General features: G+C 31.1%; 1 protein-coding gene across 1 annotated transcript in view; it reads left to right on the forward strand.

Moving 5' to 3' along the window:
• Positions 1 to 4,404: 4,404 nt before the first annotated feature.
• LOC6048860 (kinesin-like protein KIF19) overlaps positions 4,405 to 25,645 on the forward strand; it is a 51,322-nt gene continuing 30,081 nt past the window's right edge. Inside the window, exons 1-3 of the mRNA XM_038266716.1 lie at positions 4,405 to 5,289; positions 9,386 to 9,535; positions 13,735 to 14,040. Of these exons, the coding sequence (XP_038122644.1) occupies positions 5,197 to 5,289; positions 9,386 to 9,535; positions 13,735 to 14,040 (549 nt within the window). The 5' untranslated portion in view covers positions 4,405 to 5,196. The remainder of the gene's footprint in view (positions 5,290 to 9,385; positions 9,536 to 13,734; positions 14,041 to 25,645) is intronic.

Below are 25,645 nucleotides of genomic sequence, written 5' to 3' on the forward strand. Positions count from 1 at the left end.
AATATTTGCCAATGTTTGTCAAATTTACTAGGTTTTAGAACTTTATTGATGTATGATTTTTTCGTGATTTTCTTTAAGGCTAAGAAATTTGCATGTTTTTGCCAACCAATATGTGTTTCTACACAGTTAGCCAAACTAACATATAATTTTCAAGGGGCAGCTCTGACTTTATTTGGTGAATATGATCGTAGTAGGCATCAATTGCCAGAAAATTTTGAAGTCTCAATAAAGTTGCTGGGATACTCAACAATTTTCCAGAAATGAAAAAAATCCCAAAAATGTTGCCAAACAGTTAGACTGTTTCAAACAGAATGTTATATTCAAAAACGAATGCGAGGTTTGCAGAATGAAATATTCTGCATTTTTCATTTTTTAGCTTGAAAATTGTCAAAAAATCTCTTCGTTAAATATCCTGATCATTGTAAACAGACTGACATTATTAGAATACAATATACCTACTGACAAAACATTCTAAATTTTTTTTCATAATGTATTGCAGCTTAGAAATAAGATATTTTTTTCTAATTTCTTAGGTTTTTTTTCCAATATCTTTTTATTTTAAAAACAAATAAAAAAATTTACCAATTTTTGATTGATAAATAAAAAAAAATAATCAACCTCCATTTTTTTTTCATTTCATGCGCTCCCGGAAAATTGTCGTGTAAAATTATAAGTTTTAGTTTGGTATAAATATGATTGGTTTCAAAGCAGGTGAACATTATAGAATTTGAAGGTCATTTGAAAATCATAACAATTACAAGTAAGAATAAAGTTGGATCAATTATCAGTGACACTTTAAAACTAAAGCGATATCAATGTTTTTGAAAAACAAAAAACAAAAAAAAATTGTAGAATTAATTATACAGCAAACATATCAAATTTCAATCAACATCAAATTTGAAATCAATAATCAGGCATTAGTTGATAAAAGGTTTAGAGTTGTTTCAAATTTTTGTTCAACATAAAATTTCTCACAGAAGAAAATAATAATTGAGGGACTGAAAAAATTGCCTACAATTTTCTCATTTAGATCCTCAATTCCTCAATTTTAAAGACAATTTTAAAGAAAATTTCGAAGAAAATTTTGAAGAAAATTTTAAAGAAAATTTTAAAGAAAATTTGAAAGAAAATTTGAAAGAAAATTTGAAAGAAAATTTTAAAGCCAATTTTAACGAAAATTTTAATGAAAATTTTAAAGAAAATTTGAAAGAAAATTTTGAAGAAAATTAAAAAGAAAATTTGAAAGAAAATTTGAAAAAAAAATTGAAAGAAAATTTTAAAGAAAATTTAAAAGAAAATTTGAAAGAAAATTTTAAAGAAAATTTTAAAGAAAATTTTAAAGAAAATTTTAAAGAAAATTTTAAAGAAAATTTTAAAGAAAATTTTAAAGAAAATTTTAGAGAAAATTTTAAAGACAATTTTAATGACAATTTTAAAGACAATTTTAAAGACAATTTTAAAGACAATTTTAAAGACAATTTTAAAGACAATTTTAAAGACAATTTTAAAGACAATTTTAATGACAATTTTAAAGACAATTTTAATGACAATTTTAAAGACAATTTTAAAGACAATTTTAAAGACAGTTTTAAAGACAATTTTAAAGACAATTTTAAATACAATTTTTAAGACAATTTTAAAGACAATTTTAAAGACAAGTTTAAAGACAAGTTTAAAGACAATTTTAAAGACAATTTTAAAGACAATTTTAAAAACAATTTTAAAGACAATTTTAAAGACAATTTTAAAGACAATTTTAAAGACAATTTTAAAGACAATTTTAAAAAAATTTAAAGAAAATTTTAAAGAAAATTTTATAGAAAATTTTAAAGAAAATTTCAAAGAAAATTTTAAAGAAAATTTTAAAGAAAATTTTAAAGAAAATTTTAAAGAAAATTTTAAAGAAAATTTTAAAGAATATTTGAAAGAAAATTTTAAAGAAAATTGGAAAGAAAATTTTAAAGAAAATTCAAAGAAAATTTTAGAGAAAATTTTAAAGAAAATTTAAAGAAAATTGAAAGAAAATTTTAAAGAAAATTTTAAAGAAAATTTTAAGGAAATTTTAAAGAAAATTTTAAAAATTTTTAAAAAATTAAAGAAAATTTTAAAGAAAATTTAAAAAAATAAAGAAAATTTTAAAGAAAATTTAAGAGAAAATTTAAAAGATAATTTTTAAGAAATTTTTAAAGCAAATTTAAAAAGAAATTTGAATTAAAATAATAATAAAAATAAAGAAAATTTTAAAGGAAATTTAAAAAATTAAAGAAAATTTGAAAGAAAATTGAAGTAAAATTTAAAGAAAATTTAAGAAAATTTAAAAGAAAAATTTAAAAAAATAAAAATAATGAAAATAAAATTGAAAAAAAAATTAAAGAAAAAAAAATTTGATGAAAATTTAAGAGATAATTTTAAAGACAATTTTAAATACAATTTTTAAGACAATTTTAAAGACAATTTTAAAGACAAGTTTAAAGACAAGTTTAAAGACAATTTTAAAGACAATTTTAAAGACAATTTTAAAAACAATTTTAAAGACAATTTTAAAGACAATTTTAAAGACAATTTTAAAGACAATTTTAAAGACAATTTTAAAAAAATTTAAAGAAAATTTTAAAGAAAATTTTATAGAAAATTTTAAAGAAAATTTCAAAGAAAATTTTAAAGAAAATTTTAAAGAAAATTTTAAAGAAAATTTTAAAGAAAATTTTAAAGAAAATTTTAAAGAATATTTGAAAGAAAATTTTAAAGAAAATTGGAAAGAAAATTTTAAAGAAAATTCAAAGAAAATTTTAGAGAAAATTTTAAAGAAAATTTAAAGAAAATTGGAAAGAAAATTTTAAAGAAAATTTTAAAGAAAATTTTTAAGGAAATTTTAAAGAAAATTTTAAAAAAATTTTTAAAAAAATTAAAGAAAATTTTAAAGAAAATTTAAAAAAATAAAGAAAATTTTAAAGAAAATTTAAGAGAAAATTTAAAAGATAATTTTTAAGAAATTTTTAAAGCAAATTTAAAAAGAAATTTGAATTAAAATAATAATAAAAATAAAGAAAATTTTAAAGGAAATTTAAAAAAAATTAAAGAAAATTTGAAAGAAAATTGAAGTAAAATTTAAAGAAAATTTAAGAAAATTTAAAAGAAAAATTTAAAAAAATAAAAATAATGAAAATAAAATTGAAAAAAAAATTAAAGAAAAAAAAATTTGATGAAAATTTAAGAGATAATTTTAAAGATAATTTTAAAGAAATTTTTTGAAGCTAATTTAAAAAGAAATTTGGGTGAAAATAATAAAGAAAATTTAAAAACAAATAATTCGAGAAAATTTTAAAGAAAATTAACAAAAATTCAAAGAAAATTCAAAGGAAATTCAAAGAAATTTCAAAGAAAAATCAAAGAAAATTCAAAGAGAATTCAAAGAAAATTAAAAAAAAATTCAATGAAAATTCAAAAAAAAATCAAAGAAAATTCAAAGAAAATTCATAGAAAATTCAAAGAAAATTCAAAGAAAATTCAAAGAAAATTCAAAGAAAATTCAAAGAAAATTCAAAGAAAATTCAAAGAAAATTCAAAGAAAATTTAAAGAAAATTCAAAGAAAATTCAAAGAATATTCAAAGAAAATTCAAAGAAAATTCAAAGAAAAATCAAAGAAAAATCAAAGAAAATTCAAAGAAAATTCAATGAAAATTCAAAGAAAATTCTATGAACATTCAAAGAAAATTCAAAGAAAATTCAAAGAAAATTCAAAGAAAATTCAAAGAAAATTCAAAGAAAATTCAAAGAAAATTCAAAGAAAATTCAAAGAAAATTCAATGAAAATTCAAAAAAAAAAATCAAAGAAAATTCAAAGAAAATTCAAAGAAAATTCTAAGAACATTCAAAGAAAATTCAAAGAAAATTCAAAGAAAATTCACAGAAAATTCAAAGCAAACTCAAAGAAAATTCAAAGAAAATTCAAAGCAAACTCAAAGAAAATTCAAAGAAAATTCAAAGAAAATTCAAAGCAAACTCAAAGAAAATTCAAAGAAAATTCAAAGAAAATTCAAAGCAAACTCAAAGAAAATTCAAAGAAAATTCAAATAAAATTCAAAGAAAATTCAAAGAAAATTCAAAGAAAATTCAAAGAAAATTCAAAGAAAATTCCAAGAAAATTCAAAGAAAATTCAAAGAAAATTCAAAGCAAACTCAAAGAAAATTCAAATTTTTTTTAAAGAAATGAAATCTCCCCACAATGTCCAACTTCACCTTATTTTCCAACCAAACTTTGCCACGTTCCGTTAGCCCACCACTATTCTGCTCCTGCTCCAGCTGCTGCCATCATGCATTAATATTTGAAGTGTATAAACACGAAATGGAAAATAATGGAAAAATAGTGCGCTAGTAGAAAACCCAGACAGAGAAAACTCGACGCTCGCTGGACGCTTGGGGCTGGGTTGGAAAAATAAAAGCTAGCCAAAGTTGGACACCAAGTTTAGTCTGGTGCGACTGGTTTTCGCGGTCGGAGTTCAAGAGGAGCGAGCCACCTAATCAAGTTGAGCAGCAGCAGCAGAAGAGGGGTTGTGGTTTGGAAAAAACCGGTTGGGGTTTTTGAAGTGAAATTTTGCAGGAACCCTGGTTGGATGTGCAAACTATTGTGGTTTTGCATATTGTTCTCGCCTCGTCGCAGCAGAGTGTGGTGCATCACTCAGTGAAAGTGGATTAAACTCGTCCAGGATGTACAAGTAGTAGAAGCAGCAGTTGTAGTGGGTGGAGCTAATTCAGTTAGAATGTTCCGACTAATTAATAAAAAAACCATCAAATTCCATTAGTGTTGAGCTCTGGTGTGCGACCTCGTCAACGACATTTGGTTAAGTAAATTATTAACAACCCCCTTTTTTCTCTAGTGAGATACAGAAATATTATAGTGTGTGTTGGTTGGTTTTGTCCTGACCCTTTTTCGTTTCTATCGTCATACAAAAATCGATGGAGCGTCGTCCCACTGGAGGGAAATAGAAGAACCCACTTTGCGTTCGAAATCCATAACTCGTTGATAGTCTCGAAGAGAGGTCCCAGTGGAACATTCCATCAAAAGAAGTGGAGTTAAGTGCCCCCCTAAGAAGTCAGAAGTCAAAAACGGAAATCGAGAACCAGCTCAGCGTGGCAAAACAAACGCGCAGCTTTTAAGCTCTCAGTGCAGTGCTGTTCTTCCGGGAAATGTAAAAATGGCAACGCAATCATCAAACGGAAGTACCATTCCGAGCAGTTCCGGCAGCAATTCATCTTTCACCAACATCCACACCGACGAGCGCCTCGTGGTGAGTTGATGTTTCGAAGTGAATGGCCCCAATCAAGGTCCCTTAACGGGGAAAATGCACGGTGTTCTGGGAATTTCTTTGAAAAATTATTTTAAAATTTCCATTGTTGAGTTTGTTTTGATAATAATATTGAAAAAATGTTTGTTTTTTATAAAGAAATTTTGTTTTTATCTTGCCTTTAGTTTTATGATTTGGACCAATTTACGACATAGTCTTTAAATTTTTTAAAAAATATTAGAGGAATTGCAATTATATTGATGCACTAAATTCAAACATAAAATGGTTTATAAACACTTCTGCAACTTTGTTGCATAAATACAAACTTTTTCTGTCCTTTCAAAGTGACGAAATAGCCATCTTGTCATCGCAAAAAAAAGAGTGCCAAAAGTTCATTTTGCAACTCATTTGAGTTTCGAAAAGTGCTGAAAAATGTGCAATTTGTTGCATAAACTTTTTTATGGATCTTAACACAGACAAACAGACAAAAATCATTGAACGAATCTACCAACTGTCAAATGCATTTAAATGAGCAATGTATGTAGATTAGTAAGGTAAGGCGGGTCTTCCAGCGGTCAAAAAATGTTACTTAACACAAAACTAGGATTTTATATGACAATTTATAGAAAAGTGAACATTTTACCATTTTCCGGGCAAATTTCACCGGATTTTTTTCTGCCAAACTGAACCGAAATACGATTCAAAAAAAAAAAATCAAATCAACGCCTTTTTCGGTTCAGTTTGGCATGCTTAACAATCCTAGAGAAAAAAATCCGATGAAATTTGCCCGGAAAATGGGAAAATTTTCACTTTTCTGAAAATCGCACATAAAATCCAGGTTTCGTGCTAACTGTTTTGACAGCTAGAAAAATCTGCCTTACCTTATCTAATCTACATACCTTGAGAAATAAGCAATGGTGAATTCAAATGACAGTGGTGAGTTTCTGTCCATTCAAATTGACCGTTTAATTGTTTATTGATGGATTATAATAGAGATTTACGTCTGTTTGTCTGTGATCTAAATTTTACCTCAAAAATTGAAGTAACGAAAATAAAATAATTAAATTGAGAGTATGTAATGTGATTAGGGCTTGATGAAAACTTAAGACATTTCAGTGTCCTGATAAATTAACAAAAATGTTAAAACTTATGACTAACATCTGAATTTATTTGAGGACAAATTTAAACGAAAAATGGCCATTAAAAATCTTAGCATGAATTATTAGTAGGTATACATAAAGTTAAAAACATGTTTGTTTTAACATTTTTTTTCGGGTGTTAGGTCTATGCAAATTTAAATTAAAATGTGTGTCCTTCTTCTATTGCAAACTATTGTATTTTTTTAAATACCGTCATCGGGGGTGACATCATGTGGGGGGAGGTGTGAGATTGGGTCATTCAAATTTCAGCATTTTTGTATGACCCAATCTCACCCCTTAGACTGAATGTTAATGATTAACGGATATTCAAATTAAAGATTTAAAAAAATGTCAAGTGATAATGTTAGAGGCATAACCAGAAATACGAAGAACCAACGAGAACATTATTTTAATACTATGTCACCTGATGGTACTAGAAATTAAAAATATGCTATAGATTTTTTTTAGAAGATTTTTTAGATTTTTTTAAACAATTACAAGACTTGACAGTTTTTAAGTTGATGTCAGTAACGTTTCAGTTCCGACAAGGTATGATAGTTTTGGGCCTCTTGAATTTGCTCCAATCGACAGAATTGAATTTTAGTGAATTTCCTGCGAAAAAGTAAAGTTACAAATTTATGGTACAAATGATATGACTTCATACTGAGAAGCCAGGCGCCTACATGGATTCATTTTGAAAGAGAAATTCAATGGAGACGCTTGGTTTCTTAGAATGATTTCATAACCTTTCAACCCAAAATTTACAACTTTACTCTTTCGCAGCGAATGCACTACAATTTAATTCTGTCGATTAGACTCTGTTCAGGGAGCCCAAATCTATTATACCTTGACCGAAGTGAAGCGTTTACTGACATCAACTTCAAAAAGGAAAAAAATATTCTCGTTTCTTATATTTTTTTTTTCGATTGATTTCTTGCGACAAAATAAGCCATTTTGCGAAATTGATGTCCACATACAATTCATTCATTCCATATAAACTTAAGAGCTGTCCATACAAAATTGCTATGAAAATATCGAAAACCCGTAGCTGGAGCAGGGATTTCAGATCTGAAAGAGTGGGTAAAGTTGTAGGTTATTATTAGGACTTTTCGGAAATTAATGGGTAAATGGAAAAAAAAATCCCATATTTTAATTTCACTTTTTATTGCGATATTTTAACGATTTTTGAAAATAGCTCTTATAGTTCAGGACGTTCTAACCTGGCAATTTTTTTAGAAATGTTAAGAAAAAAGACACCTTATTAAAAAAAACTTAATTTTGACTGTTAAATTGTTAAATTGCTTATCAGAACAAAAAGTACTTTTGTGAAATTTTAGTCAAGTGCATCGTTTTCAAGATATAATTATATTTTGCATTTTTTTCAAAATAGTTTTTTCCGTTTATCACTGAAATAAATATTTTCTGATGGCTGAGGAGAATACTATTTTTTACATTTTCCAATTTTGAATACCTAATGATGACCTAATGATTACCATTGTAACAATTTTGAGCATAGGTTCATTGCTGACGTTTTTGTTTAGCCAAGTTTTTTTTTAAAAGGTTTAGAAAAAATACTCGATTGAAAAAACTTAAGATCAAGTGTTAATTTGCTTTTGAGTACTTTTATGGAATTTTGATATAGTGTACCGTTTCCAAGTTATAAATATATAAATTTATTTTCGAAAATAATGCTGGATTTTTTCTTTTTTTTTTTCAAAATAGAATCGTTTTTATTTTATTCCTGAAATACATATTTTCAAATAACTGAGAAAATTCTTTGCAATTTCCTTTTTTTTACATTTTCTGATTTTCATTGTCTGAAAATTCTGTCATCTCTTAAAATATATCTAGAATTTTAAAATCAAGCCAAACATTTCAAAATGGCTTAACATTTAGGTTTAAGCTTTTTCAAAATGTTTGTCGTGATCAAGGTTGCCAAGTTGCCAGATAAATCTGGGAATGCCTGATTTTTCAAGTATCTCAGCCAGAATAAAGATGAATTATAATCTGGGCCAAATTTTTACAGATTTCACCAGATTTAATTTTTTTTTTGCAAATTTAGAATTTTGTTTGATAAAAAAAATGATTTCATTAAATTCGATGAATTTTGTAAATGTTAAATTCAACCTTTTTGAGATCAAAAAATCAACTAAACCTTCTGAATATTACAAACTTTTAACAAATTCATATTTTCTCTCCCCTTCCCCATTCATAATTGCAAGATTTTCGTCTGTCAGATTTTTCCAGATTTTCTATCCTATCCTATCCTATCCTATCCTTTCTTCTATCCTTGGCCAGATTTTTTCCAATTTTGAGCTGACCGCCTTATCGTGATTGCAAAATTACGATAATATATAATTCTTCCTAGAGATTTTACAAAGGTTTCATAAGTTCATCGTGAAAATCGGATCAAGATATCATCGATTGAAAATATAGGGCAAATTGGGAACAACTTTTAAAAATATAGTTTTAGATATCCCATAAATCCTAATTATAGACTCCAAAAATCGTTAAAATCGATGCTACCTTTTCAAAATCGCCAATTAGGCTGTTTTATGTTGAGAGACAGGGATTTTGGAAAAAATATTTTTAGAATTTTAGTTTTAATAAATCATTGAATTCAACATACGATCGCCACGAGTTTTGATTTGGAACTGTGGCCCAAATCAAAACTTATTTGTCATTTTTATCTGCAAATAACGCATAATTTGATTCAAATTTGGTCAATCTGGAACACCGTGCCGGCGTGCTAGAGATGTTCAAACGGCTGCATAAACGCTGGCGCAATCCGTGCCCCAACTTCATACAAACCCGCATAACTTGAGGCGCAATTTGAACATCTCTCCCCCTCCTTATTCTACATTACATGACGCTAAAAAGACGACTTAGTGACCAACAAACCGACATTTATGGAAATTTATTTTTCCCCTCCCTTTCTTTCCATTTTCCGCTGTATCTAGGTCGCCGTCCGGATTCGACCGCTGGGCGATGCCGCCGAACCAAACTGCATCCAGGTGCTGTCCCGGGGCACACTCAGCTTCGACGAGGGAACCCGGAACAAGCCGAAAAAGTACAACTACGACCACGTCTTTGGCGAAAGCTCCAGCCAGGTAAGAGTTATAAAATAAGAAGAAGAAGCCAGTTATCGAGCGGATTTGGGAGGAAAGATAAACACACTCACACACAAACACAAAAAAGAGATTGCAGAAGAAAATTCAATTTTCGAAATAAAACGAGCTGCAGAACGAACCGCTTTGTTGAAAGTGGACTTGAATTAGTTTGTAAGGAGCCTAAGCTGGGCAGCACTCGGTTACAATGGGGTGAGCTTTTCTCTTTCCATCTCATTTATGAGGATGGGGAAGCGCTTTTAGTACTTCATGAGATTGGCTTGCGGGGAATGAGCAGTGCGTTGACCATTGTGCAGGTTAAAACTTTTTATTGAAGTGGAGGAGGTAGACGAGGCTTGAGGAAGTCTGAAAAGTTTTTTTTTTCCTTTGGAGATTATTCGGAACTTTAATAAATTTGGTTGGATGATTATTGTTCAAAAGAATTAGGTAAAGTTGTACAATCAGACTCTTTTGGGTAAAACAATTCTTGTTTCTGAAAATAAGTTTGTACTTACTAGATTATTTTCTTTGATCAAATATAAAATTCTCAGAGTCGTTTGAATTCGTTTAATTATTTGATCAGGGTCGTTCTGAACACAAATTTGATTTGTTTACCCCTTTTCAACCTCGATCAGAGTTGAGGGTCAAACATATTTTCGGATTGGGTTAGTCGTGGGCACTTCTATCAATAGTCAAAAAATATGTTTTTCCTCAAACTCAAGTGTACTTTTACAAACATTACACCACTTGACATTTTTTAAGTTGGTGTCAGTAAACGCTTCAGTTTCATCAAGGTATGAAAAATAAAATTGTAAATTTTGGTAAGCAACCGTGCGAACCCCCTTATTTTTTGTACCCCCCATAGATATCATGTTATATGTTATTTCTAATTTTTTTTTGAATAGGTCCTACCTTTTGAAAAAATAAACTCAAGATTTAATCTAAACTTCAGTTTTTCAATTGTTGAGAGAAAATATAAAATAGAACAAAACAGTAAAACAGTGAGGCAGTAAAAAATGCCTTAGAACTGTTTTTTTGAAGATATTGTTCATTACAATATTTAAGGAAATGCAGTCAATTGATTGTAAATTGTGAAAATAGATTTGATTGAGCACGATACAGAAATGTACAATGTGAAATTTAAAGCACCATATTTTATTATTCTATTATATAAAATATCGAAAATTAAATAAATCGTATTTTTAGGATCTCAACTTTGAGTCATAAATAATTAATAAAAGAATTGTTTTTTTTCCGTTGAGCTTTTTTTTCTGCAAAGTCCTACATTTTTCCCAAGATACCAAATCGATCAGAAAATGTCTTCTCAAGATACAGAATTTCATACATTCGCATACAGTCATGCCCCGGTTTTGCACTGCCCCGGCTTTTATTCGTTCAGCTGCTTCGGTTTAGCACAACCCAGTGCTTAACTGAAGCACAGAGCTTATGGAATTCTGGCTATATGGGAGACATTGGCTATAATCCTATGAAAAATCATCCAAACTTCAAAAAATTATAGTGCTTTGAAATCGGAATGATGTCACTCATCCATTGCATTTATAATTACATGAAAATTTTCACAAAACTACGTATTTTTCCTGTATTTTGAAAATGCAATGTTTCTTGAAAAAAATCTTTTTTTTTGTTTTTGCAATATGGGTATCAGATGATCGGATTTTTTCCATACATTTCAAATGTAATAAAAAAAAATTCACAAAATTACGTATTTTTGAAAAAATACTTAAAATCTAAATTTCATTTTTTTACAACATGGGTATCAAATGACCGGGATTTTTTCGTACATTTGGAAAGTAATCAATTTTTTAAGATACTCGGAATTTTCACAAATCTTCGCATTTTTGAAAAAAAAAATACTCAAAATTTCAGTTTTTTACAATATAAATATCAAATGATCAGAATTTTTTCATACATTTTGAAGTCATAAGACAATTTTTTAAAATTACTCAAAATTTTCGCAAAACTGCGTACTTTCAAAAAATACTCAAAATTTCAGTGTTTACAATATGAGTTCCAAATAATGTGGATTTTTGAAACATTTCGAAAGTATTAACACATTTTTTTATAAAAAATACTCGCCATTTTCACAAAACTACGTATTTTCGAAAAAAATACTTAGTTTTCAAAAAATGTATAATTTAACGAAAACAAAACTTTTAGCGAAAAAAACCTTTTGTGATAATAAACATCGAAAATTTTCAAAAATTCAAAAGATTTTTTAATCAACCCAAACATGCTAAAAATGATTCTAAACGCAGGGGAATGTATTTTAAACTGATTCCAGCTGATTGCAGTTTTTATTTTCATTGAAATTTTTAAGTTTTTTGAAAAAATGTTTTTTTTTTGCTCCCTGATTTTTCACACCAATATCGAAAGGGGGGAGGACAAAAATTTTAAATAAATGTCAAAAAAAAAAAAAATTCAATAAATGTGTACCAGCCTTATTTGATACGCATATTGAAAAAAAAAACTGAAATTTTAGGTATAATTTAAAAATTTGCAGTTTTGTGATTTTTTTTTGGTATTTTTCAATTTTTTGTGCTAACATTCGAAATGTATGAAAAATCACGATCATTTGATACCCATATTGTAAAAAACTGAAATTTGGAGTATTTTTTTGAAAATACCTAGTTTTGTGAAATTTTCAAGAATTTTTAAAAAATTGTGATAATACTTTCGAAATGTTTGAAAAATCCCAATCATTTAATATGGGTATTTTGTAACAACACAAATTTTGAGGTTTTATCCGAGAAAAAAAAAATGCATTTTCAAAATACAGGAAAAATACATTTTTTTTTTGAAAATTTGTTTTTGCTTCAACTTTGAACAAAAAAAATGTTTCCCAACTCAAAATTAGGGGAAAGTGGGGCAAGTGTAACAAGCTAAGGAAATGCTCGTTATATCCCAACAAAAACGTTAAAAAATCTGTCGGATTTTTTTATAATCATCTTATTCTAGGTCTTGACCAAGACTTTGATAGAACAAGTTTTTGAAAAATTCTGTTTTTTAATGTAAAATATTGATTTTAAAAGAAATGATTTTCCGTACGTTCTTCTCAACTAGTGGGGCAAGAGGAACAATGCATGAAACAACATTTTAATTTGCTAACAATTGAACTGTTATCACTCAGATACATCAGATTAGAATATATTTGAAACGATTCTTTTATTTTTAGATTAAATAATAATATTTTATCAAAAAAATTTACCGTTTTTTTGCGAAAAAAAAATATTACTTTGATGAAAAAAGGAAATTTGCATAATATCACTTTATTTGCATGGACAATTTTTTTAACAATTGTTTCTCAGTTTTTAAGTACATTTATATATTTATTTCCCAATAAAATATGTTGTTGTCGCAATTCGTATTTTTTCCATACTAAAAATCCATATGGTACACTTGCCCCACCTGAACAAGATTTTTTAAAAGCTTTCAGCAAAAATAACCAAAATTTAAATCATACTTTATAATAGGTGCAAGTCATTGGTAGGGACACTACTGATCTAGGAAAAAATGCATTTTGATAAAATGAGCCTTAAAACGAATCCTAAGCCTTATTTTGTACATTCCAAATACTATAAGAAAACAAAGGTTTAGAAAAAAAACTTCATTAAATCTTATGCTCCGTGGCGTTTACGTCGTTTTGGCGGTTATGTGGTAGTAGAATCAGCTAATTGCATTGCTAGCAACAATTCCTCATACTGGAAATAATCAAAATTGTAAAAATTACGGCCGTACGAACGATTGTTCCTCTTGCCCCATATGGTCGTCTAGCCCCACCTTCCCCTACTATCATAAAATTTAAAAATAAAAAAAAATCTTTGGAATCTTATTAAACTGATTCAATTCAAAGCAAGTTGAAATTACAATTAAATATTATCAAAAAGTAGGTGAGAATGCCATGTAGACGGTTTCAACAGAATATGCTCAGCATGATTTTGAATAACAAACGACAAGCCATTTTTAAAGCTCTGTTTGTTCACTTTTTTTATCCCAGAACCAGGTCGTGAAACCTATTTCCGTGCCAGCCAGTTGCGTGATATATCACATCACAGCCAGTGTAACGCACTCCCGACCGCCTCCGGGCGCGCTGTGTTGAATAAAAAATCGATTCCCGTGTGGACACATTAATATTCCCGCCATTTTTTCACTCTCATTTATGCTTCGTTTCTCTCTCTCAACAGGAGGAGGTGTACCAAACGACGACCGCCCCCCTCGTCCAGGACGTGCTCAACGGGTACAATGCGGCCGTGTTTGCCTACGGCGCGACCGGTTCCGGCAAGACGCACACAATGCTCGGACCGAACCCCCGCAAGGCGGCCACTTCCGGCGGTGGCACCTCGGGGGATCAGCAAGATAGCACCGCTGTTGCGGAGGCCACTTCCGGCGGGGGGAAATCATCGCCCCAGGGCAACGAGGGACTCATGATCAAAGCCGTGGCCGACATCTTTAAGTTTATCGAAGAGTCGGAAAATCCGGACAATTTCAAGGTGAGTCTGCGATGGGGGGGGGGGCTGTTTTGGATACTTTTTCGGTGAATATTCGTCCGATTTCATTAAGCTCCTGGGGTGTATTATGAATTAAGCAACTAATTAGTTTATTTGACCAGCAAATCTGGGTGAAACCACCGCTACGCCACAGGAGAAACTTCCTCCCAGCTGGGTACTCATTTACAAAGTCAAATTTACGAGGTCAATACGTGGTACGTGGCCTCATTGTCGAAACTCAGATTACTTACTTACTCTTTGATTAGGTTTTGGAAGGCGGAGAAGGGACCAATAACCTGACTCGAGTCGACTGGCACGAAGGTGAACTTCCTTCCTTCCGTTTCTTATGCGGCTAAACTCCGAGGTACTTAGCCATTATCCTTTTCTTGGTTCTATTCTTAGAAGAGATCCTTTTGAAAGGAGACTGCTCAAACATATTGATCGAAACGGTAAATAGCCGTGGACGTCTACACGGAGAAAAAAGAGTTCCCAAAATCGTGAACACCCGTTCATGGAATTGGGAACCACGAACAAAGTGTTCAAATGCCATGGTACGATTTTCAAAAACGTACCATGGAATTTGAACACTTTGTTCGTGGTTCCCAATTTCATGAACGGGTGTTCACGATTTTGGGAACTCTTTTTTCTCCGTGTATACGAACGAGCCTTACTTGTTGCGGATTTTAATGAAATTTCAGCCCCGTCTGGTGTGGCACTGAAAGGGTCTTCGCTTTTCGTGGGGCAAGAAGACAGAGTCCACAAGTTATGTAAAGCCCCGCGCGCTCAGCCAGACTTTCGACGGGGGCGATGGCAGAAGAGCAAACAGAAAGTGGCCCTTTAAAGATGGAATCGCATTGAGTGGAATTTAGGACAAGATTTTTTTTTGGTTTTTAGAAACCACACAAACCACAAAATCACACAAACAACACAAATCATAGAGTCACACAATTACACCACAAAATCACAAATCATACAAACCACACAAACCACACAAGCCACACAAATCGCACAACATATAATCACACAAATCACATATATCACACAAAACACAAAACACAAATCACACAAATCACACAAACCACATAAACCCTCACAAATCACACAAACCACACAAACCACACAAATCACACAAATCACACAATTACACAAACTACATTCACAGCAAAAAATCCGATGGTAAAATCGCATGCAAAAGCATGCACATCACCTTCGTCAAAATAAACACTTAATATTACACACTGCATGTACATTTTTTACAAACACAAAAAAAAGTTGCAACCGATGGAATTCAAACCCAGCACCAACAGTAAGGACTGGCGCCTTAGCCCACTCGCCCATCAGACCGATGAAAAGCAATTAGGATAAACGCATATATGAGCTTGACATTTCGGTTAAGTAGGTTTCCCATACTGATGGGCTACATATTTCAGGGTGTGAAATTACATAAAATTGCACAAAATAATGCAATATTTATTTTACACCCAGTCCTCTTACATGCAGCTAAATTACTACTTTTTTAGCTGAGTATACAATCCAGACTCGATTATCGGAAGCCTCGATTATCCGAAGTTTTTGTTTGTTATCTTTTTCTTGTTTTAAACATCAAATTCGAGTTCTGCGACCCCATTTTAGTCAAATTTGAATAGTTGATAGAGGATTTGCAGCAAAGCTAAAAAATACATGTCGCCACCTATGAACAAGTAGCGTAAACCTATGATTTTTCGAAAAAATGTGTTTTTACCTTCAAAATCAACATTTTTATAAAACTTATTCTTGATTCGGATGAGAAAAATTCTTTCCAACAATTTGGTGTACAACATTCCAATATTTGTTTGATTTTTCTATGAGAAAATTGTAAATTTAGTAAAAGATAGTTATTTGGACTATTTGGCAACAAAGTCTGTCAAAAATCAATAGAAATTGTTGAATATACGTTAACACATCTGTTATCAACTATATAAATGCTTATTTCGTTAATATATACCGGGAAACTATTTTTTTCGTGTTCCAAAACATGTTTTTTAAAGAAAAAGTTCACAAATTTTTGCGCCCAAAAAATGATGTTCATTACTTTAAAGCAAAAAAATTTTCTCGTCTTTTGCAACCAGTTTCATTAAGATTGATGCAGGATAAAATGAGAAATAAGCGATTTTGTTCTTCAATCCAGCAGAAAGGAATACGATTTTTGGCAAGTAACCTCATTTTGGCGCCACCTACATTTGAAAAACAGTCGCGCTGCAAAACCTCAATTGCCTAATAAATAATAACATGATTTTTTTTTTCAATATTTTGTCACCGCCATATTGGCCGCCATCTTGATTTTTTTTTAAATCGCTCTAGTTTATGGGTCATACTTAAGCTCGACAATCTGATGTCTGTTTCAAATCACACAAATTACACACAGTAAAAAAAACATGGTAAAATTACATCTAAAAAGGGGTACATCTTTTATGTCAGAAAAAAGCTTTAATTTTACCTCTAATAATGTGTAAATTTACATCTGGCAGACGCTAGGAAAAAATATCTGTAATCCTAAAAAAATATCAAACCGGCGATAGGCTTACTAGGTCCGCGCCCCAACCCGCTCGGCCAACTCGCCGCTGTGAAGACTAGACGATCAAAGCCAATGTACCTCTATGTGTTCCGTACATTATATACTGTACTTACTGCATGTTTTTTTCTCATTTTCTGCTATAGATTGGCACCATCATCATTTAAATTGTAAAAAAATGCGTAGAGGCATAGTCTGGGACACTACAAAAATTACTGCATGCTTCTTTTTACTTACAATATAGGAAATGTTAGTTACAAACACAGCCAAAGTTGATTTTCTAAAATTTGAGGAGTTCTTCTTTCCAATGCTTTTTAAAGATCAAAAATTGGCTGAAAAATTTATTTTTGGCGATTTTTCAGATCGATGTCCGTCTAAACCCAGTCACGACGTTCTAGCAGGATTCTAGCAGAGTTCTCACAGAGCTGGATATTCTTACAGCATTCTAGCAGAAATGTTCCACCGTTCTAGTAGGATTCTGGCAGAATCAGCTCTGCTAGAATATTTCGTGACTGGGAAGGCGGGGTTAAGTTGTAGAGGGTTAAGCTTAGATTGCTGATGTTACTGTTCACTAGTGCGTCCATCCCGGGACAAAAATCCCAGGATTTTGCCAAAACCTGGAATTCCCACAATTGAAAAAACAATCAGATTTCTAAAATTTAACACTTTAAATATTTTCTATTTAATCTAATGTAATAGTCTTTGTATAGGGGAGTGCCGCGAGAGTCTTGATCAAACGTGCGCGTGATTTGGCGTCCCTCAGAAAAGTTGAATTTTATTGTGTATTTGGTAGGAACGAGTTATGGAAAATATTGAAAAGTGTTCATTGAGTGTTGCAAAATCGGAATATCGTCAAGGTCGCGAAATTTAGAAACTAAAAGTGCGGATTTGAACCAAAAAATGTGTTGCAATTTTTCTTCCCGTTTGATGTTTTTTTTTTGCCTCGCCAAAATTAGTTACCAGCTGAAAGGGAGGTGCAGAACACCTCGTACAGAAGACGTCAAAAGTGAGTTCCACCAGGAGGGTGGTACTGAACTAAAAAAAGTAAAACTTTTCTCTGGAAAGTAAAGAATGCGGAAATGGTGAATAATTTGTGCCATAGTAATTTTGTGAAAAATTGTATTGTTGTGTTTACTTTTTCGATCCGCCACGCGTTATTGAGTTTTTTTTTTCGTTTTTGGAAAACTTTTCTGAAAAAGTTCAATTTAAGTGCATAAGAAGTGCATAAGACAATTCCTGACGCATTTATTTTCCTTATCGGCGCCAACCTAGCTTTTGCGAGCTTTTTGCTCGGCTAGAGTACGGTCAACCAAGCTAAGCTAATTTAATGTAATAGTCTTTGCATAATACTTACGTATATTATGCTTTAAAAATAAAAATAAAAAATTATTTTTTTTTTCAGAAAACACCAGCATCTGATAAATGTAGCTAATTAAGACAGCTGTTAAAGCCATTTTTTGCACAGTGATTTATTTTCATTGATTTTCTGTTATAAACAGAACAACTGATTTCTAAATTTATTGCTATAAAATCTCCTGTACCTATTCAGACTGCAGTCCCGATTTCCCCCAGTTGACAATACTGACTTAAAGATAATTTATAAAATATGTTTTATATAAAACATGAAATTCTAAACTTATCTAAAATTTAAATTTGAGTGTAGTTGTTATCGTTTTTCGTTTTTTTAGACATTTCCAATGATTTTGTTTAGCTTTTCAAGTGATGTCAAATAAAACAAATGAATGAAATATATTTATAAGGCTTGTTTAGTTTGAATCACCTTAGATTAAACATTGTGCTTCGTTATAAATTCAAAGCACATCAAAGATAAAAAAATCCATTATTTAATTCTTTTAAGCTTTCTAAAATCTACCGTCCTTGTTAAGATTGAAGCGTAAATTATCACCAATTAATAGTTTTGAGCTTATTCTATGATTTTAAGCTTGACTAACATAACAAGTATACTGAAAACATAGATTGTATGACTGTTCAAAAAAAATTCCTGGATTTTCCGGAATTCAAAAAATTTTCCCGTTTCCCGGGAAATTTCAAACTCGGGAAATTTGGACACCCTACTGTTCACAACGATAAAGCTTATTTTTTGGAGTAAAATTACCCTTTGTACGACCACAAAAAGTTTGAAATTGACAGAAAAGTTCCTACTTGACAGCTTTTTCCAAGGGGGACCATAGTTCATCCATCGAAAAAAGGTTGTCTTGTCAGCTGTTTTTTTCCTTAAAAAAAACAAAAAGTGATCAGAAATGGTTTATAAGTGTGTTTTTTTATCGTTGTGTAGAAAAATTTACATAGTCAGTTTCAAAAGCTTGAACCGCAATTTGTCTAGAATTCTAGTCTATGTCCGAATCTTTGCCCGGGTTCTTGAAACAATAGACCTTTGCTAAGCCGCTCCCGGGGAAAGACTTATTATAGTTACCTACGTCAAATTCTGCATTGATCCCGGGCACCCTTTAATAACGCCAAGTTTTGGGCCTGCGGATGAAACAGCTCGCAAGTGGCGCGTGTGTGTGTTTTGTGTGGGAAAATTTCACTTTCTTCAAAAACACGACCCCACAAAATTGAAACACCGGGTAAATCGGCATAACATTAGCATATAAATTCAATATATTCAATTCACCACTTTGCAGTGTTGATGTTTCCAGTAAAGTTGAGAAGAGATGTGAAGGGGGAAAGGTTTTCTTTGTGTAGTTGTCAAATTTTGGCGCAAAACGTGGCCCGGAGGTTGTGTCGAATCAACATGTACGTAACGGATTGGGAAAAGTGGTTTTGAAGTTAACGTGAAACGGTTTTCGAAGTCAGACATTTGTGTCGAACCGTCGACAGTCCTCACTGTCGAGTGCTGTTATTGACTGCTGCTTTCGTTGAAGGATATTAGAGGGATATTGTGGAGATAATATTGGGATTATTGAGAATGGCTTACATTACACACAGAAGAGGACTTGCCTTTTTCCGGAAAACATGAACTGATTTTCCGTTGAATTCATTTCACAAAGATTTTTCTTACTAAGCTTTTTAACAGCCAAGCGAAAAAGTTCTTAGCTTTGCAAGAATTTACACGATTTGCTCCATTCCGATTCAAAAAATACCAAAATAATAACAATGTAAAACAGCTCAGCCTAAGTACCTACTTGGCGGCAATCTTTTCGTCGGATTTGGAAATAAAAGGTAATGAAAAAAATGTTTCTCCAAACACGCTGCCAAATGCAGCAAACATTTCTGGCCCCCTTTCCGCAGTCCCTCACATTCCTACAAACAGACTCATAAATGAAAAGTTTTTTCTCTCCAAAAGTAAACAAGCAGCATCCTGTCGGAAACAGAGCAGAGCCAGTAAATATGGTAATAAAAAAAATAATGCCCTCCAAAGAACGAAAAGAAGAAAAATGAGTTACTCTCTCTCTCTCATTTTATCGCTGCAGAAGTTGGCATATGCAGAAAAGTTTAATTAAATTTGGCAGCTCTGCCCTGAAACTGCCGGTGCGGCTGGCAACCACGAATGATTCCACCATTAATCAAGTGATCACCGCGCTATATGGAAGGTGGGTGTGGTGGGCTGACCAAAAAACGTCAAACTGCTCGCGCTCGTGGAATCGATTTGGAGCACCTGCGTGTGTCAGGGAAAGGGGGAGTGAAATTTCAAATTAGGGAAAATTGCTAGTTTCTGGCCCTTTCTAAAAAAACTAAAAACTAAAAACTAAAAACTAAAAACTAAAAACTAAAAACTAAAAACTAAAAACTAAAAACTAAAAACTAAAAACTAAAAACTAAAAACTAAAAACTAAAAACTAAAAACTAAAAACTAAAAACTAAAAACTAAAAACTAAAAACTAAAAACTAAAAACTAAAAACTAAAAACTAAAAACTAAAAACTAAAAACTAAAAACTAAAAACTAAAAACTAAAAACTAAAAACTAAAAACTAAAAACTAAAAACTAAAAACTAAAAACTAAAAACTAAAAACTAAAAACTAAAAACTAAAAACTAAAACTAAAAACTAAAAACTAAAACTAAAAACTAAAAACTAAAAACTAAAAACTAAAACTAAAAACTAAAAACTAAAAACTAAAAACTAAAAACTAAAAACTAAAACTAAAAACTAAAAACTAAAAACTAAAAACTAAAAACTAAAAACTAAAAACTAAAAACTAAAAACTAAAAACTAAAAACTAAAAACTAAAAACTAAAAACTAAAAACTAAAAACTAAAAACTAAAAACTAAAAACTAAAACTAAACAATTTTGACAATTTTGACAATTTTGACAATTTTGACAATTTTGACAATTTTGACAATTTTGACAATTTTGACAATTTTGACAATTTTGACAATTTTGACAATTTTGACAATTTTGACAATTTTGACAATTTTGACAATTTTGACAATTTTGACAATTTTGACAATTTTGACAATTTTGACAATTTTGACAATTTTGACAATTTTGACAATTTTGACAATTTTGACAATTTTGACAATTTTGACAATTTTGACAATTTTGACAATTTTGACAATTTTGACAATTTTGACAATTTTGACAATTTTGACAATTTTGACAATTTTGACAATTTTGACAATTTTGACAATTTTGACAATTTTGACAATTTTGACAATTTTGACAATTTTGACAATTTTGACAATTTTGACAATTTTGACAATTTTGACAATTTTGACAATTTTGACAATTTTGACAATTTTGACAATTTTGACAATTTTGACAATTTTGACAATTTTTTCAATTTTGACAATTTTGACAATTTTGACAATTTTGACAATTTTGACAATTTTGACAATTTTGACAATTTTGACAATTTTGAAAATTTTGAAAATTTTGAAAATTTTGACAATTTTGTCAATTTTGTCAATTTTGTCAATTTTGACAATTTTGACAATTTTGACAATTTTGACAATTTTGACAATTTTGACAATTTTGACAATTTTGACAATTTTGACAATTTGACAATTTTGACAATTTTGACAATTTTGACAATTTTGACAATTTTGACAATTTTGACAATTTTGACAATTTTGACAATTTTGACAATTTTGACAATTTTGACAATTTTGACAATTTTGACAATTTTGACAATTTTGACAATTTTGACAATTTTGACAATTTTGACAATTTTGACAATTTTGACAATTTTGACAATTTTGACAATTTTGACAATTTTGACAATTTTGACAATTTTGACAATTTTGACAATTTTGACAATTTTGAAAATTTTGAAAATTTTGAAAATTTTGACAATTTTGTCAATTTTGTCAATTTTGTCAATTTTGACAATTTTGACAATTTTGACAATTTTGACAATTTTGACAATTTTGACAATTTTGACAATTTGACAATTTTGACAATTTTGACAATTTTGACAATTTTGACAATTTTGACAATTTTGACAATTTTGACAATTTTGACAATTTTGACAATTTTGACAATTATGACAATTTTGACAATTTTGACAATTTTGACAATTTTGACAATTTTGACAATTTTGACAATTTTGACAATTTTGACAATTTTGACAATTTTGACAATTTTGACAATTTTGACAATTTTGACAATTTTGACAATTTTGACAATTTTGACAATTTTGACAATTTTGACAATTTTGACAATTTTGACAATTTTGACAATTTTGACAATTTTGACAATTTTGACAATTTTGACAATTTTGACAATTTTGACAATTTTGACAATTTTGACAATTTGGACAATTTTGACAATTTTTACAATTTTGCCAATTTTGACAATTGTGACAATTTTGACGTTCTCTTTTCCCACCGTGCCCTGTTCAAATCTAGCTATAATTTTCCTCCTCCTCACTTTAATACAAGTTTAGTATGTCAAATATTTAAAAACTTAAAATATTATTTTTTAGACCAAAATTTGACCAAAATTAAGCATGTTTACAAAAGCTGGAAATTTTGGTTTACAAAACTTTTGAAAAAAGGTTCAAACTGCAGTAAGTTATGTATAACTATACTAAAGGAAACTATGTATGAAAACCCAGCCCAATTAATTAATCTTGAGGCTGATTCCAGTGACTGTAAAAATGCAAGGATCAAGCCTCCCTAAGCGCACTTTTTTAAACAATTGATTGTAAAAATAGTTTGACGATTAATTTAACATCAAATGCGTAAGGGTTTTGGAGTTGATAAGTTTATCAAACAATTCATGTATAAAAAATATTTTTTTGAATAATTTTTGAGTGTTTTCTATACCTATCAAAACAAAGAAAAAAGATCTCTTGGAGGTTTTATGCAGCTCGTTTTAGAAAAATGTGTGTAACTCAATCTAAACATTTTTTAATTTTTTTCTTTGTTTTCGACCATGAGTTTTAGTCAATTTCGCACAACTTTCTAGAACAAAGCTAATAATTTTACCCTATGCTGACGAGATACAGGCTTGGGATCAAGTGTCCCCGGGGATCAAGTCTCCCCACTCTCCCCTACATTTTTAATCACTTTAGGGTAGCAAAGGGGTCATATTTCGATAATCAAAAATAAGGAATTGACATGACGAAGTGAAATTTTTCCAGTGCATTCGGATAATCAAGTCTGGACTGTACCCACAGAACATTCTCTAAACGTGTAACGTCGATTCACCCTTTTGGTGATTTTACAATGTACTTCAACTGGTGCAAATATTGAAAGTGGTGTCGGCAAAGTTTGATAAGATAAGATTAAGTTCGTCGTTGATATGGCTCAATAGTGAGTTTAACTGGGAAGACATTGTGAGGATGCGATTGACTTTGGCAGTGTGATTCAAGCAATTGACCGGTGAAAGTTAAAGGTAATGTTCTGTTGAACAAAAAAAATATCGTAATCGCTGAATCAATCTTAAGTAAAATTACAGCACTCAAAAAGCAGAATTTTTCAAAATAGATCGAAATGCAAAGCATGGACCCCTGCACGGAGTACATCGCGGGCAGCCTAGGAGGCCATGGGAACGATTACCAGCGGCAGCTTGCTTGGACGCTGCTGCAGCGAGTGATGCTGGCAGGCTGTGAGTTTAGGCTCGCGTTCGAGATGGACGACGCCGGCAAGTTTGACGACGTTGGCTTGTTCGTGAAAGGCGCGTGGACGCTCATCCAAACCAAGCACAGCCGGCTGCAAAAACATGTAACCAAGGAAACGCTGTTTGAAGGTGGCGACGGTGACTTTGCGCTGGGGAAGTATTTGAAGAGTTACCACAAAATGAAATGGAGTCATGGGGAAGTTGGGAAAATTATTCTTTTTACCAATAGAAGTTTGGATTGGTCGAAGTTTGAGGTGAATTCTTACTTGGAAGTGAAATTAGATGGCATGCTCGATTTTTTACAAGGAAAACATCTGCAGTTGATCAATCAAGAGGAAAATATGATGAAACTGCTCAGGGATGAAGCATTCAAACGTGACTTGAGTGATATTCGTGAGGCAATCGTTGATTTGTTTAGAAACGAGAAAATGCACCAAATACTGGAGGAGTACCACTGCTACTTAAAGGAAGTGTTTGTCATCGATGGACAGGACGTATGTTTGGTGAAAGCAAAGCAACATAAGAACCCAATTATTAAACAACTCTACTCAGAGTTGGAACGAATGTTAGGGAAAGACTACTGCAAGGTTGATGCAAAATTCATGGGCAATTTTTGGTCGCAGACGGAAAATTTAGTCAAGACAGAAATTGATCGCAAAACTATTGAGGATTTCTTTTCAAAATTAGTTCTGTCGATTTCACAACCCAACGTTGAGGCACTGAGAGAAATAATGATCAGCGAAGGCCGACGTTGGATGCTTAGCTGGGTACGACCTGACGATTTGGGGCGAATGGATGGGAGTTTTGATAAAGTACCATTGGATATAATTATGAAAGAGTTTGATAACTATGAAAAGTCTGAAAAGGTTATAATTGCAAATGGTAAAAAACAAATCAGAAAAGATTTTTTGGATACTCAGAAAAGCAACGAAATCATGAGAAAAATCAAAGAAAAATTGCTAGCAGACATTCAAATAGGTAGCCATCGATCGTGTGCGTGTTTTGAACAAACCGAACATTACTACATTAATCGGCAAATTTGCTTTCCAGACAATTCTGTTAAAATGTTAGACACTGAGTTTGTTCAGCAACTTTTCGCATCTTTCAAGAACCAGAGCTGTTTCGTTCTCACGGCTCAACCAGGCATGGGAAAGAGTACTCTCTGGCAGTATTTGGCATTTCAAGCTCAACAATTTCACTCGGATAAGGCCGTGCTCTTGGTTTACTTGAACAATTTGACAGGTATTGAACCAAGCATTAATACGTTGGAAGATATTTCAAGCTCAAACGTCTTTAAGAATGAGCTTTCCAATAAAAACGTTCAACTACTTGTGAACGAGAGTAAAAGCGAAATAATATTATTTCTGGATGCTTTCGATGAAGTTAGAACAGAAAACCGTGAAAATACTTTGAAGCTTATCATAGTACTATTACAAAAGAAAAACATTAAAATAATTGTAAGTGGTAGACGCCACATCAAGAATTATCTCGTCGAAAGTCTCAAGGCGGTTTCGATGGAGCTGCAAGCATTTGACTGTGACGAGCAGGTAATGTTTCTGAAAAAGTATTGGAAAAAAAGTGCTACCGACCCAGCAAGATTCAAAACATTTGCTGATAAAATAGTTGCAAAATTTCACCGCGACATTTCCAGCAAAGAATACGACTTTACCGGTGTTCCACTGATGATCAGAATGATGGCGGAAATTTTCGCCGGGCCGTTTGAAAAGTATCTCGAGACGAAAGATGGTCTGAACTCAATTGTACGTGAAGAGAAAATGAGCCTGATTGGTTTGTACGAGCAGTTTGGCCGGAAGTGTATTAACATTACAATGAACAAAAAGTACAACGTTGACAGCAATAAAGAGCCAGATCGGTTGTTTGACTCAACAGTAACAGCAATAGACTATGATTATCAGGTGCTTGCTGTGGAACGATTGTTTTCATTTGAACTAATACCATTCATAGCGAACAAAAAGTATCACGAAACATTGCAATCGATAGGAGAAAGAATCGAGGATCAGCAGTCTCT

The sequence above is a fragment of the Culex quinquefasciatus genome, chromosome 1, assembly GCF_015732765.1.
Source record: "Culex quinquefasciatus strain JHB chromosome 1, VPISU_Cqui_1.0_pri_paternal, whole genome shotgun sequence".
Lineage (NCBI taxonomy): Eukaryota > Metazoa > Arthropoda > Insecta > Diptera > Culicidae > Culex > Culex quinquefasciatus.